Source organism: Andrena cerasifolii, chromosome 12 (assembly GCF_050908995.1).
Source record: "Andrena cerasifolii isolate SP2316 chromosome 12, iyAndCera1_principal, whole genome shotgun sequence".
Taxonomy (NCBI): Eukaryota; Metazoa; Arthropoda; class Insecta; order Hymenoptera; family Andrenidae; genus Andrena; species Andrena cerasifolii.
This window is the reverse complement of record NC_135129.1, coordinates 12,059,485-12,078,451: the sequence shown is the minus strand read 5'-3', so window position 1 is coordinate 12,078,451 and position 18,967 is coordinate 12,059,485. Positions and strand designations below refer to the sequence as shown.

General features: G+C 42.9%; 2 protein-coding genes across 11 annotated transcripts; one reads left to right on the top strand and one right to left on the bottom strand.

Moving 5' to 3' along the window:
- Positions 1–99: 99 nt before the first annotated feature.
- On the bottom strand, positions 100–7,078 carry Bap55 (Brahma associated protein 55kD). 3 transcript variants are annotated; one of them, XM_076823590.1, is made up of 7 exons: positions 6,849–7,078; positions 5,978–6,093; positions 1,791–2,137; positions 1,369–1,698; positions 1,046–1,297; positions 770–967; positions 100–689 (listed from the first exon to the last, which is right to left on the bottom strand). In XM_076823590.1, exons 3-7 carry the CDS (start codon positions 2,115–2,117, stop codon positions 474–476), a joined length of 1,323 nt encoding a protein of 440 aa, XP_076679705.1. In that variant the 5' UTR covers positions 2,118–2,137; positions 5,978–6,093; positions 6,849–7,078; the 3' UTR covers positions 100–473. The 3 variants fall into 3 exon arrangements, with proteins under 3 accessions (XP_076679705.1, XP_076679703.1, XP_076679702.1); XM_076823588.1 differs by lacking the exons at positions 5,978–6,093; positions 6,849–7,078 and adding an exon at positions 2,327–2,466; XM_076823587.1 differs by lacking the exons at positions 5,978–6,093; positions 6,849–7,078 and adding an exon at positions 2,212–2,428.
- Fra (neogenin protein frazzled) lies at positions 2,884–18,916 on the top strand. Of its 8 annotated transcripts, none has more exons than XM_076823546.1 (27): positions 2,884–3,219; positions 8,640–8,805; positions 8,881–9,026; positions 9,097–9,264; positions 9,333–9,455; positions 9,530–9,692; positions 9,781–9,908; positions 9,984–10,143; positions 10,232–10,344; positions 10,831–11,002; positions 11,082–11,229; positions 11,312–11,440; positions 11,520–11,726; positions 11,811–12,102; positions 12,190–12,348; positions 12,436–12,641; positions 12,724–12,876; positions 12,959–13,121; positions 13,189–13,383; positions 13,455–13,520; positions 13,694–13,826; positions 13,908–14,140; positions 14,427–14,531; positions 14,703–14,914; positions 14,986–15,202; positions 15,284–15,420; positions 15,592–18,916. In XM_076823546.1, exons 1-27 carry the CDS (start codon positions 3,165–3,167, stop codon positions 15,688–15,690), a joined length of 4,248 nt encoding a protein of 1,415 aa, XP_076679661.1. In that variant the 5' UTR covers positions 2,884–3,164; the 3' UTR covers positions 15,691–18,916. The 8 variants fall into 8 exon arrangements, with proteins under 8 accessions (XP_076679661.1, XP_076679655.1, XP_076679660.1 ...); XM_076823540.1 differs by having other exon boundaries at positions 10,594–11,002; XM_076823545.1 differs by having other exon boundaries at positions 10,229–10,344.
- The last annotated feature ends 51 nt before the right edge of the window (positions 18,917–18,967 follow it).

Here is an 18,967-nt window from a genome sequence, read left to right as displayed (position 1 = left end):
AGTCTAACATTCGAAGTATATTTCAGAGGTGAATATACGTGACATAGGATCCGTGTGGTGATCGTGTAGATTAATTTAAAAAACAGCATAATTTCGTCGTAAGTTTTTATAAAAATTTTAATACAACTTTTTATACACTATTAATTATAAAATTTTATTGCGTTTACGTGGTGCACTGATAATAAATAAAACTCCCACTTTTGACTGCATATTTTACAAGTCATTATTCAATATCACGTATAAGTAAAATATACTTATCCACGTCTCAGGTCAATATTCAAAACACGCGTGTCTTAAACAAATGTCAGAAGAAATGATATCTCTCATTGTTATGTATAGCGTTCGATTTGTTTGAATGTAATGCACAGTGTAATCTTTCATGACCGTTTACTTAAGAAAAGATCGTCGAAGAGGTGTTTGTACAATTATCGATAGTATTATTAGGTGAAGATAAATGAAAATAACTTAATAGTTTAAGGACATTTCCGTTCTACTTGGCTCTTTCCACTTTCCTCGTACTCCTGACTTGAGATCCACATTTGCTGGAAGGTACCAATCGACGCCAAAATAGACCCGCCGATCCAAGCCCCGAATCGTCGCTCGGCACATCCATTTACGCTAATCAATTTCAACCTCATGCTAGACGGTATTCTCGTAGAAAGATCTCTGTTTAAACGCTCCGGGAATCCCTAAGCGTCGTATTAAAAGTAATGTCAATAAAGTGTCTTTGAAAGTCGCGCGACTGTTAATATCTGCAACACGATATTACCTGAATAAACGAATTACCACCGGTAACAACGACACTTCCATAAAGCGCTGGCCTCACGTCGACGTCACACATGCCCACGCTGGTCTGTACGATGTGTCCTACACCTAGCATAGTATTACCAACCATACCGCCACGCATTTGTACCATGCTAGGATCGAAAAGTGCTTCCGGCATACGAAATCTTTCGCTCCCAAAGTCCTTAAAATGTTATTAACATTCGTCAAGCACCGATACACTTTAAGATCACACATACGCGCGTGTGCTACTTCTAAGTACCTGATGATATCCAGTAGGAAACTCGTATTGAACTGCAGGAATCGTGGAAACTATTTTCTCATCGTACGGAGATTCTGATACTTGTAGCACCGTAGCTTGGAAATCTTGGATCAGTTTTTTCACCATGTAGTTATGCCAGGATTTAGTAACCTCGGGCAAGCCCTTCTTTTTTACCCACCTCGGTTTGTCATGATCTTTAACAACTTCTTTGCTACCCACCATGTAAGAGGGAGACAGGTCAATGTCGTTGTCCTGTTATTCGAATCACACAATTATTCCATTGTTATACCTCTCTGAACTAGTATTTCCAATTACACCTGTACCTGAAGAAACTGTCTACACTGCATAGTTATGTAGTCTCCCCCGAGCGGTGACTTAACTATCGCCTGGGTCAATACAAAACCGTCTTGAACCGGTACAGCGGAAGTGTGCGTCGCGCCGCTATCAACAACAATGCCAGTTGCTCTGCCATTCGCGAAAGCAGCAAGAACTGCGTTCTTCACCAGGAAATATGCTGGCACGTTATATTTCTCGAACATTAATTCGGTCAGCCTTTCCCTTTTACTACGTACATTCCATGGTGATTCGGAAAACAGCACTGGGTGATACTCCGCGTCTGACTGAATTACTTTAGAATAAGTGTAATCTAAAACCTATTACAGGATGCATGTTTGTAGTTGATGCTTGCGCGACCAAAAGAACTTAGGGATTATTTGGAGACTATTTGATCCCAGTTTTACGATACCTTCTCAAAATGATCCCAATCCTCGATCATACCATCCTTCATGTAACTCACAACTTCCATATTCTTTCGTGGGACATGAAGTATGGTAGTGTCGATGTAATACTTGGTCCCAGACTGCGTAATGTTATTATCTGGCTTTTTATCATCGATGTCCATGGGTTCGGTTTTCGTCGCTGTACAATTGCCATCTTCCCCTATACCCACGACAGCTGGGATCTCGGCTTTCGGAGTGTCCTCCTGGGCATAGCCGACTCTCAAAGAATGATGGCCCAAGTCAAACACCAAAGCACCGATTTCATCTCCCCCATAAAGCATGCCTCCTGACATTTTGCTGGTTTCGAAAATATCTGCGGCAACAATAAGATCGCCTGTATTGACGAGCCCTCCCTTCTCGGCGGCAAAGAATAATGCAAAAACCAACTTTTGTCATAGAAACGACACAAATGCTAAATTAACCACACATAAGCCGGAACAGCAACAATTCCAACCGAATCAAAAGGATAGAAGAACGTCCCTATTTTGATTTCACGACTCACCGTAACTTCTCTACAAAAATAACTCAATGAAACGACAAAAATATATGTACTTGACGGCTACATGAACGTTTATTTATGTATTTTTTTTTAATACAACAGAAACATAACCTCAACTTAGAAAGACGCTTGGTGCCGCCACCATGGAATCAACGATAGATAGGTTAACAAGTTATTCGATAGAATTGTACCATGGAAAAGATGTTCAACCCGTTTTATAAACTTTATATTAATTATCGCAGAACGTAAAGCTTTGTACCTAATACTCCCTCCAATTCGAAGAATAACGTTGATTATATAAACGAATCAAATCCATATCCCAAAATTCTCTTCAATTACACAAATCAATTATAGACGAACGTACGTTAATATTCGATTGATCGGGGCAAGCAAGACATTTCGCAAGGAATAAGAATAACTATATACTCCTCCAGCTTCAATTTATATCTACAAACATTTCTCTTTCAAAGTAATAGAAAGAGCTGTCGAAGCATCAAGAAACATTCAAACCACCTGCTAATACCGCGGGCTCGCGTCGGCGGCGCTATGATCGCGAGGTGGTACAAAATGGCGGCGAGAGTCAGATCGTCGAGCGACTCGAGACAATGCGGAGGTGTATAGCCGTCCTTTAGCCATGTTCTATCGCCGAGTTCGCGACAGTGCTGTGCGAGAATGAAGTTTACGGATGTGAGACTCGATCTGTCGTTTCACGGACGACGGTGAGTCAAAGGGACTTGGCATGTATTCGTTCAGCAGGACAATGTATGCTTGTGCAGCGATCGCGTGAAGAAATAACGCTGGGTTTTCGTACGCGTCGGAGTCTGTGACACCCGCTGGCCCAATGGAGCCGCGTATTCTCGCTGTCCCGTTGGCTTTGTTGACATTCGTCGTACTGGGTAAGTCCGATATATGCCCACTAGAAACGCACATTCCCCAACGTTACTTCCCCCTAAGCAGTCGTACCTTTGCGTATTACCCCTCGGAAATGCCCCTCTGCATCGGAAATTCATTTAAATCGCAGGTGCCCGTGCGTCTTGAAAGAGAAAATGTAGTGTCTGCGCAGGACGGCATTGTCATTCGCGTATATACCGTAAAAACACGCCTTCTCGCCGATTGCTACAGATAAGAGCGTAAAATGGGATTTTTTCTCGCGCTCTATCCGGTGTTTTATCGATGAACGTGGAAACGGGGGACATCGTTGCGTATCGGTTCACGGTTGCCACTGTTTGCATCTGGTCTGATCGTAGCAGTAGGCAAATATTTACGAGGCCGTTCCGCGATTTTCTGTTTGCTAATCTCTTAACGCTCGACGCGAGATTACACCACGGAGAACCGTTCTCGAACCGGTGCCCCGACGATTTCATCTGTCCGGGCGCGTGAAATACCTGATTGATTTTTCGCGAATCGCGACCAGAAGCCACGCGCCGGAGTTATCAGGACTCGGGGGCATTCCGTTAATTGTCGAAATGTTGCAAACCTACGATGGGAACCTGCTGGCGAAGTATGTATCTCGATCGGATCGCAGGAATGGAAACTATACCTCTATTCATTACGCACGATATACTTTTATAACGTGCAATTATTATGCAAGTGGTTGTTTCATTAAACCGTTTACCACTGTTACGACTTTGAATTAAATAATGAGCCGTTTAAGGATCGAGACTCTGCATACCAAAGCAGGCGAACGACAACAATGCGAACAAAGAATCGTAAACGAATCTGGACGATTTCTTGTATCCAAGAATTTTAAGATATGATTGTTCAAGAAAAAGATATTATTAGATACGATGTTAAGGGCACAATTCTGCACCTTTTGTATCGAATTTGGTGCCTCGAATTATTTTGAGGAATTAAGTTGAGAAGCACTGCGGTACGGACGACTATTATTGATGCAGAGAAGGTTATGTCGTCGTATAAGGGGGTGATTGGGGGTGTATTTCCGATTGCAACGATCTGAGCGGAGACACATCCCTTGGCAATACTCCCGCAATAACGAGGGCGGAATAGGTCCCCTGATAAAAGTAATAATGAATTGGGAGAGGTTTCCAAGGCAAGCCTAGGGACAGCATTGTTCTAGCTCGTAGCATAGAGCAGATTCATTAAAAGCGGTTGCACTACTAGAAGCATTCGCGTTAAACGCTGCAGGAAAAGTATTCCGACAATGCGGCATGCCTCTCCTAGCGATTTTATCGCGATAGAAAATGCATCTACTAAACGTCCAATGTCGTTGCGTCAATCGTAACCAACCAGTACCAGCGGCCTACGTTAAAAATTGTATCTATCTTCGCTGATCGACTCGCCGGTATTTACGACTGGCTTTCCACGAGTATCATCCCCCTTATTATTCTTGTTATTTGCTTTCCATTATTACAATATACGTCCGTGTAGTTAGATATAAAGATCCATTTCCGGCTCATCGCGGTGGCGTGGCGTTCAAACAATGAAAGGGGGGTCTTAAAAGGGTGCGTTCTTCAAATAAACCAGTTAGCTTTGTCTGCCGAGATATAGCTCTCTACCGGCGCGCAGCACACTGCAGAACAATTATGGGGCCCGTACAAACAGAACATGATGAGTTCAACACCGACGTCAACCCCCTCGATTTCAGTTCATCGATCTCTCGTTGAACGTACTCAAGTATATGTGTACCGTTTAAACAGAGACGACGAGCGAGTAGAAATGGAAACAGAGATTTTCGCGCACTCGAGTACCGGTTGCGCGCGAAACGTGCTCGTATAAGGGCTCGCCGGTGATGTAGATTCGACACATGGAAGATGTACGCTAGCGTTGGTAGTCCAAATACGGGACGATCGTGCAACACGAGCGCGTCCAAATGCGTTCCATGTAAAGTGGTATTTACAAACGTGTGTACCCCGGGACCGATGTCGTAACGACACCTTAATGGTCAGCGCCCACGCGGCGTACGCGCGTGCATATTGATGTATAGGGTGATTTACCTGAGACACTCTTTGCATCTAAAACGAAATCGATCACCGATTGATTTCGTTTAGATGCCTTCACCTTTACCCTCCCGCGACAAGGCCAGATCTCCTGAATTTTTTATATCCACTGCTTGGAAACGTACAGATTTTCTAAAGGGATTTACGATGTACCTGGAGTATTTCCTCTGAAGGGAGAAAGAAAGGAGTTTCAGTTCACGCTGCTCCCCCCATTAGAGTTTGGTAAATCTGGCCACATTACTCTTTCTGTATCTCACAAAGGAATCACGTTCGCTTAAAGTCGTTGCGTCACGGCAGTAATTCCATTACCACGATACCGTCGTGTGTGTTATCCTTTCAAGGCAGTACATCGTTTCCCCGATTCTCGTCTTTCTTGGACGTGTTTCGCGGAACAGTTGTACCTCCTTGAACGGAAGTAACAGTCACGGTACGGAGAAGTATAAGAGGGAGAAGGACAGAAGAAACCCGGTTCGAGGAATTCATTTATCGATCGCTAAAGTCGAGCCTAGATTTTGCCCCCGGTAGCTTTCCTTTCCCTGTATCTAAACGGTTGCTCCCTGCGATCCCCAACTGTCGCGAGCGATTAATTGATTCCCTCGCAGGAGGGGATCGTAATGTCCTTCACCCTCGTCCCCATGCTCTATCAGTATTTATGCGCGCACCCCGTAGATCCGTGGTGGCGCGGTGTTATACGTACCTTGCCTTCCTTCACGGTCTGTTCGTCACATGTCGAGTACTTTTACCGCGTTTTTCAACATTCTCCCTCTCCTTCCACCGCGGGCATGCAAACTCGCCCCGCGAATTAATCCACGCCTGCGAAAAAATTCCCTGGATTTATTATCGCGTGGAAATATCGGGGACGAAGGGACGAGCGCCACGCTGGGAACAGGGAACGAAAGGAACACCACTGCCCAGCTGGTAACGTGGTGTTTGCCATTTTTCGGGCGGGCAGTTTTGAAGGAAAGGAAGAAAAGTCATGGTTACCGATAGAGGGTGAAAGTATGCCGGCTTTCTAAGCATTTTTGCGGCAGCGTAATCGCTCGACGAGCATCGAGAAAACACCTCGCGAAACGATTCCCGCATCGATCGTGTGAACCTTATCTGCAGGAAATTATCCGATACATTTAGCTCGTCCGAGATAGCAACTTGAAGACTCGCTGTAAGTTTGTACATGATACTTTCGTTCCCCCTCTCTGCCCCCCCCTCTCTCTCTCTCTCTCTCTCTCTTCCGCTACCGTTATGCTACTAAACAAAATGCATGAGCCGATGTCTGAGAAACACCCTATATACAAGGTGTTGTCGAGTAACTGATGGTGCATCGAAACGGGGGATGATTCTTTACGCAGAAATCAGTAAAGAATGTGCGATAAAGTTTTGCCGTACCGGTGCCTTGATCTTTGCACGAAGCATAGCCCCGATCGAAATGTTCGATGGCTGCCGAAAACGAAGCCTCGCGCAGGCAAGCTTGATCCCACATTTTGAGGAATCGCCCCGTTTCGGTTGCACGATGAATTACTGGACGCTCTGTATGCAATACGGCGCAGTGGTTGTTTCCGCGACAGATTTACCTCGCGCGTACGCCGCAATGGTTCTCCTCTTGATCTATTTCGGTATGCCGTGCGGTAGGTTGTCGCCCGCACTCATAAATCAAATAGTCAGACGGCAAACGGTTTATTTTCTTGAGAATGCAGCTTCGTGGCGCTATAGGGCGCGAAATTTCGCACGTTCCATCCCCGTCCCTTCTTCCCTCTTTTTATTTATCGACGTTTAACTTCGCACGTCCCTCCACGGCCAAGAGAGCAGAACGGAACTGAAGCGTGACGGCTTTTCGGAGGGAAAGATTCGAGAATCGCAAGCACGAATCTATCGATATATTTTCGATTGATTCGCGTGACGTGCTTGTGGCAAGAAATGGCGGTAAAAATTCAAACATTATTAGACACGCGATATCGAGAAACAACGAGATTTGTCCGAGTTGCGAAAGAAATGTACTCGGCGAAAGAGAATTATCTCTCTACGTGTCGATCGTTGAAGACGTGTTTCGCTCGTTCGCGAAGGTTGCACGGAAAGGTGACAGACCACCGTGAGCGTGAAACTGTAACCCAATAACCGTAGACAGTGTCTCTCAATTTTCTGGAGGTGTCGATTGCATTAGTCGATCCGCCAGCGATCAACGGCCCGATGCCGATTACGCGTACTCTCCGATTTCCCGCCAAAAACGGATACGTGGTCCCGTATACGACCATCGCCCCTGGAGGCTACCATTTCTTCTCCTCAGCGTAAGTTTCGATAGGCACGCGGGATTTTTTTATACGCTCCCCGTTCATATTGAATTTCTTGGCTCTTTTGTAACGGTTTTTGCAGTGTGCCAGGGTCTAGAGGCGAAGGATTTCTACCGGAAGATTGTTAGCCCGGGAAGATATTCATAATTGTCTGCATATAATGCGTATCTCTTTCACGGGGAGTCTTAAGAATTTCTTGAAAAGAATTTAACGAGGTGGATGGAATTTCTTTGGCCGAGTCGATCTTCAGTGCCGCCCGTTCTATGGACGCGAGACGTTTCCACGCGAAAATAATGGCAGTGATGCTGAGCAATTTAAACAACTCTTTCCAGCGGAGACGTCATCGATAATGCGCGGTATCCTAAGCACGTTACTTTTGTAATTGATAGGAATCTATAAGGAGAGATAACTTTCTTTTATCTGCTGCGGATAGTTCCGCGAAGGGAACGCTTGACGGCGTATCGATTGCGCGGTATTTCAGCGAAAGAAGCTTGCGTTCGCTAGAAATCATTCGGATCGCGTCCCATAAAATTGCCCTGTCGAGATTCTCTTATTTCTTTGATCCCGGCGAAGGGCTATTCAGAAACGACGTTGAATCGTCCTGCATCGCGGTTGCGTACGTCGTATCGGGCGATCGCAAAGCCCCTGGAAAGGAGGGAAAAGAAAGAAAGGGAAGAAAAGAGAATTTAGGTACTCGGCTCGGGTGTCTCGCCCAAAGGGCCGAAGGGTGCCTCTGTAGGGTTGCCGACCCTTTATCCCCTCTGTCCTCCCCGACTACTACGCACATCCACATCTTCCCTAGATGAAGCTCCGCCAGTTTTCACAACATCTACCATTCTAATACTTAACGCCTGTACGTGTTGAATAACTTGTGAAATGCAAGGGAAATTTGATATACCTGTGGCTCGTTTCAAATTCACCCTCGCATTGGCTAACGATCTAGAATCTAGAACTAAGCAGTCGTTGAAAATCTCTCTTCTCAATAAAGGATACGATGACGAACCTGTGATTTCTGATTATGTAAAAATGCGTGTTCCTCTCTTTGTTAAAATTACAAGTCGAATTTATTCCTCGCAGCTAGCGCAGGTGGATTGTACTTTACCATCGAACCGCAAGATGTGGTGGTCGAGCAAGGAAGTTCAGCTAGACTGGACTGCGAAGCGAGGAGCGATCTTGGGAAACAGACTATTCAATGGCGAACCGATGATGGCCAACCGATTAATTTTATTGGGGACACTTATAGGTAAGAATGTCGAGTTTTAAGATGTCGCCTTGGTATTATGGAAACCTACGTCCATACCTGTTTTTCTCTTTACAGATCTCAGCTAGCGAATGGATCCTTGTATATAAATACAGCTGCTGTTTACGGCAGTATTCCAGAATTAACTGGAAGCTATCAGTGTTTAGCTTCTGTGGACGATGTCGGAGCTATTGTCTCTCGCACAGCTACAATTAAACTCGCAAGTTAGTATGCGCAGTTCACACGAACAGGGTGATGAGAATCTAGATATATAGCGAGTGCTTTGTTTTAAAGGTTTGCCAGGATTTGAAAAGGAACCTCAGGATACAATGATCTACCCGGGGCAGATTGCTTATTTAAGTTGTACGCTTCCTACGTCGTACAATTCATTGACTATACAATGGCTGAAAGATGAGCGCCCGTTGGTACTTGATGATAGTAGAATGACGGTCTTACCATCAGGTTTGCGTTACTTGCATTATCGTAGGTGTTTAATCGAGAGATACATGTTCCGTTCTATGTTTGGGCAGGTGCATTGGAGATCGACGATGTTAACATACAGGATGTCGGTTCGTACAGGTGTAATGCCAGCAGTTATGGACAATATAGGCTCAGTAATAAAGCGCAATTAGGATTATTGACGAGCGATATTGGTTAGTATAATGCTTGAAAACTATTAACATGTAGCGGACGTGGGATTTGTGAAAGAGGGAATGTTGTGTCATAGATCAAGAAAGTACACCGCCGGTCTTCATTGCCAAACCATTGCAACAAATGGTTACCGAAGGATCAACGGTTACCCTAGAGTGCGCTGCCAATGGCTATCCAAAGCCAAGCATACTCTGGCTGAAAGACGGTGTCGCTATTGATCTAGCATCTCTTGATTCTAGGTGAGCTGGAAAGATTGCGCGAGGAAGCATGAATAATGAAATGTAAAAAGAAATGTGACGCATTGGAACGTTGTATTTTATTGTCCAGGTATCGTAAAGTTGCCGCATCCAGTCTTGTAATTAGTAATGTCCAAGAAATAGACGATGGTTCTTACCAGTGTCGCGCAGAAAACGAAGTTGAGACGCTGGATGCAGCTGCTGATTTAATTATACAAGGTATTTTCTTTTCCGCTAAGTGAATAATATTTCTTTTGTCTTCAGACGCTACATACCTTGTTCTTACATTTCTAGTGCCACCGAGATTTCTAAAAAAGCCGGACGACAAGGTAGCTAGCGAGAATCAAGATTTAGAATTTGAATGCGAAATTTATGGGAAACCGGAGCCAAAAATTACGTGGCTCAAGAACGGAGAACGCATTACGTTTAGTGCGTATTGGCAGATCATAAACGGGTGAGTCTATGAGCTGTAACTTGTACCAGACCGAAGTAGCTTAGCAACTCCTCGAAATATATTTCTCTTACGTGATTACTTTCAGCAGTTATCTTAGAATTAACGGCCTACTAGCTATAGACGCTGGAATCTTTCAATGCATCGGAACGAATTCTGCTGGGAGTGTACAAGCCGCGGCACGGCTAACGATCAATCAACCTAGTGAGTTGTTCCAACCATTTCATAGTTTCGTACCTCTAATTCTTGAAGGTGTAAAGTTTACGTAATTACATTCTTTTCTGTACATATCTATCAATTTATTAATTTACAATCTTTTTGTTCGCTTAAAAGCTTGACATACGTTATCGTTTGCATTTCTTTCTGTTAGAAATTTTAATTTTGTCTTCATTCTTTTTTTCCATTTGTGTTTCCTCCTTGTTAACTGTGTTGCATGCTAACAAATGTATCCAGGAAAAGCGAATTCCCATAAGACAACCACTCCAAAGACAGCTCCCAAAAAGAAGCTACTGCTGCATCGTCAATTGTACAATAAAACCTGGCAGCATCCGAGCACCCTTTTAGGTCACACGCTGTCCGCGTTCACTCCGAATCCGCCGCTTTCCATTAGTCCGTCCGATGATCCCGCAGATCTTCCTGGATCTGTTAGATTCCCCAACTCCCTGTACGACCCGAAATCCCGTTTTGTAGACGACACAGACAGCCTGGAGTCGATAGAAGGAAGTGTCCCGTCGGCCCCGAGGAATCTAAGTCTCGTCATTGTCACTGCCCGATTTGTAACTTTACGGTGGCAAGAACCAGAAAACACAAACGGGGATATTCTAAATTACTATATTTATTACAAACAGGAGGGTGCTCAAAGGTGATTACCCATTCCACGACAGATTGCCCTCTCAAAACATCCCAGATCGTATTTCGTGCATAACAGTCAAATCTTACAGAGAAAGAGTTATAAATACGCAGCGAAAGTTGCAAGCAATGATACCAGGTTTACAACCGAGTATGACGTATCAGTTTCGAGTGGTCGCTTTGAACGCAAAAGGTCCTGGGATCTCTAGCGAGGTGTTGCAAGTCACTACGCTCACAGAGGTCTGTTCAGAATTTAAGAGAAACTAGTAAATCTTCGATTCAGCTGCTTTTCAACTGTAACGCCGTAAATGTATTGTAACAGGCAAATGTTCCTGGACCTCCGCAGAATATAGAGGGCCACGCTACAAGCAGCGTGAGCGTCGCACTGTCTTGGGAAAAGCCGCAAGTCGTTAATGGCAGAATTTCTAAATACATTATTACGTTTGTAGAGGTATATAGCTTCGATGTGAAACCATTACTAATTAACTCCGCATAGCTTCACGAATGAATATCTGATGTTTCAATTGAAGGGTGACAATGAGGAAATAACGCGCGAAATCACTAGTACCATGCACGAATTGGTAGACCTCGTGCCTTATACAGAATACAGTATTAGAGTTCAAGCTGTAAATGAGAACGGTCCTGGCGCGTTTAGTAGAGATATCGTAGTGCGGACTTATAGTGCACAACCTACTCAACCACCGCACAATGTTACAGTAGAACCGGCTAGTCCTACAGTGCGTATCATCGTACTTAAGATTCTACAAGCCTGAGGCGAAAGTTTGGAAATATCACTGACTGTTTACCCTATCTCTTAACAGAGTATTTTAATAAGATGGGAACCACCGCTTGAGGGACAAAACGGGATTATCACTGGCTATAAAATCCGTTACCGCCGACACGATCGGGGTTCGCAGCCGGTTACTATAACGACTGAAGGGAATCAACGCTCACGAGTGCTCACGGGGCTTGAGAAGCATGTAGTCTATCAAGTTCGCATATGTGCCTTAAACGTGAATGGGACTGGACCTTGGACAGAATGGATACCGATAGAGACGTACGAAACCGAGTCGGACGAGAAAAGAGTGCCAAATACGCCCAGCAATTTAAGAAGTCAGTCGGTCTTTAAGCATTCTTAATTATTTCTATGGTAAAAACAGCACAGAGACACTAAGCCCATTTCGCACGCGTGTATTATAGCAAAAGTGATGTCAGATTATATACAAGTCTTTTGGAACCCTCCGAAGGATCAAAGTATCAAAGTAAAGGGGTATAAGCTTGGCTGGGGAAGGGGAGTGCCTGACGTTGAAGTTCGAATCCTCGATGGGAAAGAACGTTCTTTCACTATAGACCAATTAGGTGAACATTTTCATTGTGTAGATTTACTAATGCCTATAGTAAAACATTGAGTAATTGGGTAGATAAGTACTTCTTCTTTACCCTCAGAATCAATGACGGAGTACGTTATATCCTTAAGAGCAACAAACGATGCCGGCGACGGCCAACCGGCATATGCGAATGTGAGAACAACCGAACGTTCTGCGTCTGAAACTTCTGTGCCTTTGATACCGCCGGTTGGTCTTAAAGCTGCAGTACTCTCGGATACTACGGTAGTACTGTATTGGACTGACACCACTTTACCGAAAACACAAGTATGTTGATAGTACAGCGTGAATTACCGCGAGCGATGTATCGTAAATCAATGAATTCTATTAACGGAGAATAATTTTGTAGTTCGTAACGGATAATCGGTACTACGTTGTGCGTTATACGCACCACCATAGCAGTAGTCCGCGGTACAGGTATCACAACGCCACTGATCTCAATTGCATGATACACGATTTGAAACCAAACACGCTATACGAATTCGCAGTGAAACTTATTAAGGTGTGTATAATTTGCCATTTAAAGAGTCTTTTATTAATAGCTATGAGTGTTTAGGTAATGATATGTTCACCATCGTTCTTAGGGAAAACGAGAATCACCGTGGAGCATGGTGGTTTCGAATCAGACCCAGGAAGCTGTCCCAAGCTCTGCTCCAAGGGATTTGGTAATTCAAACTATCGAAGACCGTCCTACTTCCGTTTTATTGCGATGGCAACCCCCTAAACAGCCTAATGGACCAATCACAGGTGTTAAAGAACTTTCTCCAATCGAAGCGTTAAGTTTACAATGGAGGTTGAGATAAATTTGTTCCAGGGTATATTATTTTTTATTCTACCGATAACACAAAGTGGGATAGGGAGTGGTCGATCGAAGCTGTTATCGGTGATAAAATCGACTTCATCGTGAAGGACCTTAAACCGAGTACAACTTACTATTTCAAGATTCAAGCACGCAATTCAAAAGGATACGGCCCTTTCTCTACAACTGTCCCGTTCAAGACACCGCAAAGTAAATATTTCAGTATACACGCGTACATGCACGTATTTGATAATCTGTTGGTTGTAAAAGAGTCTGTCTAGTATCGCAATTTCTTATTTTTATGTTAGGCAATGGCATGGATGTCTATGATGAATTGCATGGTCGAGGTAAGATATTCTCCTTTAGATTATCGATCATATTAGTGTATTAGTATAGCATGTAGTAAGCGTAGCGAATGATAAAGTAACGTGAACATTTATTTTACTCTGAAACACTTTTATTATTTTGTTAGAATGCTAGAATATTTACATAATAGCTAAACAGTTAATTCAATTTACAGACGGACGAGGACTGTCGAATATACTGATCTACATTATTGTGGGCTGTTCTATTGTGCTCATCACTGGTGTAGCAGTTGTAGTCGTAGTAATGTGCTGTAAGCGCAATCCAGACACCCCCGATCGGAAAAAGGGGTGCGTATCCTCATACATGTGTACAATTTCCATGGTTACGGAGAACCTTATTTTAGCTAATGGTAGAATTAACTGTTTTAGATACATGAAAGACGCGAATCAAAAAACGAACATCAAACCGCCTGACTTGTGGATTCATCACGATCAGATGGAGCTCAAGGCCCTGGAGAAATCTTCGATAAATGGGGAAGCCTCTACCAGTGGCGTGACTAGTAACACGTTACCCAGACCAAGTAATCAGGATTACAATGAAGAAAGTGTACGCGGGAACTCTAGCTCATTGGACAAACGTACTTACGTGCCAAGTTACATGGGTAAGTTCCAGAAGATAACGCCACGTGCCATGACATATGGAAACACAACTGCACAGTATTTTGTTCGTCTAATTGAATTGCCAGGAATGAGTTTCCTTATGATTATCACTACAGCTGAAACTGATCCGATTTACTTCCAACATAATTAAGTACACAATTCTAATGATTTCTTCTTGACGTTTCTTCTTAGTTTAAAGTTAGTAATATTCAAGTTAGTAGAATTCTATTTGGTTCGCTGTTTTCCTGATTTTTGTGTGTCGGTTTTTGTTCGTTCACTCAATATTAGGTAACACCGACGAGAAGTGCTCGACCCTGAGCAGGCAGCATAGTCGAGGAAGCCACAAACCTAAACTCATTACACTTCCCGTTGACAGTGCATCTTTACATCAACGTAAGTAAAATCGTGAATTAAATGGCGCGGAAAAGCTAGTGTCTTGTCATCCGTAGCGGTGTTAATTTTCAACACAAAAAGCGGATACCCGATGATGCACTATTAAAAGCATACTTGAATTCTGAAGCAACGATACTTAAGCTATATGATAAAGTGCTTGGGCCTTTACAGCCATAGCGACTGCCACACCGATCGTGAACACGAGCATGTCGCAGCCAACGATCCATACTTCCTGCAGCGACACGCCAACCGTGAGACAAAACTACCCTCGAACAGTGGCGCAGTATAGCTTAAGTCGAGCCCACATAACGTTAGAACCGACGCCAGAATCGAGTCCAGATTCTTGTAACATTTCGAGCTCTTACGAGCCCCTGCAAAGCCAAGTAAGAACAACGTCCTTCCTATTCGCTATAAACATCGCGCCCAATTTTATACGAACAATTGTCATTTGAAGCAATTATCGTACGGCGCGAGCGGCCAACCGTATACCGGTAGTACTCAGTACGCTTCGGGCCATTACGGCAACAGCAATCAACCGTCAAGTAGCGGCGGAGGAACAGACAGCAGCGGCAGTAGTAAGAGGATGCAGGGCCATCCTTTGAAAAGCTTTAGCGTGCCAGCACCACCGCCTCAGTCTGCACCCTCGACACCGGCACAGCAGAAACACGGTGGTTAGTCACACTTTACATTCTCTTTATCTGATCATTCACGATTAAGATATTGTATTACGATATGGCTGCTACTTTACGCAGTTTCTCAAGTAACGGTAAGACCCACGATGTCCGGTAGCCCCTACAAGAAGCCACAAAGTACCACGCAATTAGCCAAGAATCGATTAGCCTCTGTTTCAAATCCGGCGCACACGTCGGAGGAAGTAGAACGGTTGAAGGTAATGGACACACCATTTGAACTGTACGCTTGAGCGATGTAAAACGGAGAAGAGCCACTTTTAGTCCCGTATTACAGAATCCGCTGTTGAAGCGGGCTCGACGTGTCAGTTCCTTTTATAAGTCACCCGTGTAAGGTAAGACAGCTTGATTAACCTCGCCGTTTCTTCCAGCCTTCGTACAGTACGGAAGAACTGAACCAAGAGATGGCTAATTTAGAGGGTCTGATGAAAGATCTAAATGCCATAACAGCGTCAGAGTTTGAGTGCTAGAAGAGGTTCCTAAACCTTGTGCCATCTCAATTCAATAGACTGCAATGATACATTCTCAATGTTAGTACCTGAGAGATAGAGGTGCGATGACCACGTTGCACGGCGAAGCCTCTGCGGGACGATCATATTTCGGTACAACGGAAATACGATAGAATTTGGCAGCGGATAAATCGATGGCCGATGAACGGCGTCAGTATCGAGCATTTCGGACTCTGGTTTTTGCCTGAAAATTTATATATCATCCGAGTATCGCTGGGCTGGAACGCGAGTGTTTCCTAGTCAATTTTGCTTTCTCCTCCGGTACTAACGTTGTTTTCTACGGCGATGCGTAAAGTATACTTGCCAATGTAATTTGACACTGCCACACTATTGTAATGAACCTGTATTTCGCAAGATCGTGAGTGGTACGGTTTGAAAGTGTTTTTCACGCGAGGATCGGACGTTTTATTACGAACGTATTGACGGTGAATTTTCGTGTGAGATTGCATAGGGCGTGTGCAAGCCAGTCGAGACGAAAGGGCACCGATAAGTTCGAGTCTTATCTGGGATTCTTTCCTGAGAGCTAGGATATGTTAAATTAATAACTCAATGAATCCGTAGCGGAGAGAAACAGTTTTAACTTTTTTCAATTCTTATACGTGTGTAAAAGTTCTGGGTGATCAGACGGGATTGCCTTCTATGTGCTTTGATGAAAATGATGATCTTGCCTAAAGAAAAAAGAAGAAGAAGAAATCGTAGTATACCCGAAAGCTCACGTGCTCTTTGCCATATTGATTCTATAATTTATACTCATGAGAGTACATTTTGTATATCGATACTGTCGACTGCCATACTTACGCTTAGGATGGCGAGACCACGTGAGCCTCTTAATTCAAGAATTTACAGTTTAATGTATAAACGACGGACGGTAGGAATGTCATTTCTATTTTCTTATCCGCCAGAATCTTTTCTTATAACAGTTCTGATCGTAGGTTTCAGTACGGTACAGTACTTTCAAGCTAGTTAATTTAGTATTAATCAATTAAAGGGCAACTGATCGTTAAAGGGTCTCATCGATACAGAAACCGGTCGCTTGTAAATTTTACGAAGAGAATTGCCTGTGATCTTATAAATTTTATTTAACAGGCTGAGATTCTCATCATCGCTGTTAAGACCTTTAATATTCGTTAAAAACTTTTGTGTTGAATTGCCCTATACTCAGTGGCTTCGGCAGCTTGCTAAGAGATTGTTTCATTCACCGGGAGAATATACAAAACAATGTAGTATTACGATCTCATCGAGAAATATTATTTTAGAATTAATGAAAGCGAACATCGAGTATGGGTATTACGATATAAGCTGTACAGCGTACGTTAAAGCAGTGATTGGATCTTCGCAGAGAGCGACAGTAACTTTTCTTCGCGTCGAGACGGTCACCGTTTCGACGAGGTTGATTTATCTTAAATAACGATTACGTTCTAAACGTCCAGGTAAGGGTACGTGTGTCGGTCTAATTAATAGAGTAAATTAAATTCAAGACTCGTCTTTACGAAATATTTTTTAACGAATATTTACAAATCGTTATTTTGTAAGATATACGTTGTTTCTTTCGAGAACGTTCTAAACCAATTTGTCAGTGACGACGAATCGCGTATTACGTGCACGCGCCACGTACAATTGCTAGAAGCAACGGAACGATTTTTTCTATCGCTCGATTATCAGATTGACACGTATATTTACAGCGAATTTCACATAGACTAGTAAGCAAACAGTTTTTTACCATATCCGTCGAGATATACATAGATATATACATTACTTCCTTCCAGCGCTAGAAAATTTGCTATCCGTAAATTTTGTACACCGTTTTTACTGCGATAGAAGTCTCTTTAGTATTAATGGAAAGCGAGACTCCGGGATTGCAGGATAATGTAGCGAGAAAGTTGAACGAGGGCAACGGCGCTTGTAGTATTCCTTACTATACCATCTTTTTAAGCACTTTTGTATTTTCCTAACGTTGGATATGGTACTGTACAAAAGTTCTGTACTGTGAGAGATGGGAAACGCGCCAGCGAGCGTTCCCGTTGTGGCGACAGTCTAATATGGATACAGTACAAAGGAATATGTGATACTCCTGCTTTAGGAATCCTCGACATTGATGCCCAGAGTATTGCATATTACTCGAATATTTGCTGCTACACGGGGTGGATACCCACCCGATTTCGAGGAACAGGAAGCGAACGAAGTTCTTTTGCCGTCGGCTTAGCTCGGTATAAGTTAACGAAAATAGTATTATAAAAGGACATTCGACCCATACGCACATGCATGCAGATTTACGGATTCCGTTCATTCCCTGATTAAATCTTTAATTAAATAAGTGGATTTAGGAAACGAAGCGGCCGTAAGGTTAACAGGGAGATAATTCCAAGAACTTTTGAATATCTTTCACTCGCTTCGAAATATAAAGTATTTATTTTATGAACATTTACGATTGGCGCCAATGGAAACGCGCAAGTGCGAGCTATACCGATAAAAAAAGAACAGCTTGTACATTAAGTATACATACATATATACATATATATATATATATATATGTGTAATATATACATAAAATTTGTAACTATTCGCGGTATTTGAGGGGCAGTTAGCTCTTTATAAGGGGAAGAAAATGGGCCTACGACAAGGGCTGCGGAAATATTTTACCACAAAAGTATAGTAGGATAATTATATATATATAGTATATATATATTTATCTATATGATTATTATTTATTGATTTTTATGTATGCTGGGAATATTGAGGATAAATGAATGTTGCGAGATGCTAGAGGCTGGTTGCTTTTAATCATTTCCATCAACACGAACGTAGTGTACCATCTATCATCGCCACGACCATTGCCATTCTCATGCCATTTCTCTCATTTTCATTCATCGTTCTTCTTCTCTTCGATCAACAACTCACGGATTTGTTAGGGTTAATTATCGAGGTTCGTCGATAATCAAGACTAAAAAGCTACAGGCCACTGATGTATATAAACAGGAACACCGCCACTTTATAAGATAATTAAGTATATATATATATATATATTATATTATATATATATATATTATATATACAGCCATTATAAAATACAATTATTATATTTGTACAATACGTGTAAGGCAGCCATCTCCAATGAAACATTCATAAACAAGTGTGTGATAATATTTGTAAAACTTGATATCCAATAAACAATCTTATGTTCTTTACAAATCATCGTTTCAGCTATTTCCTGCGCTACAAAAAACGCGGGTCCTCCATT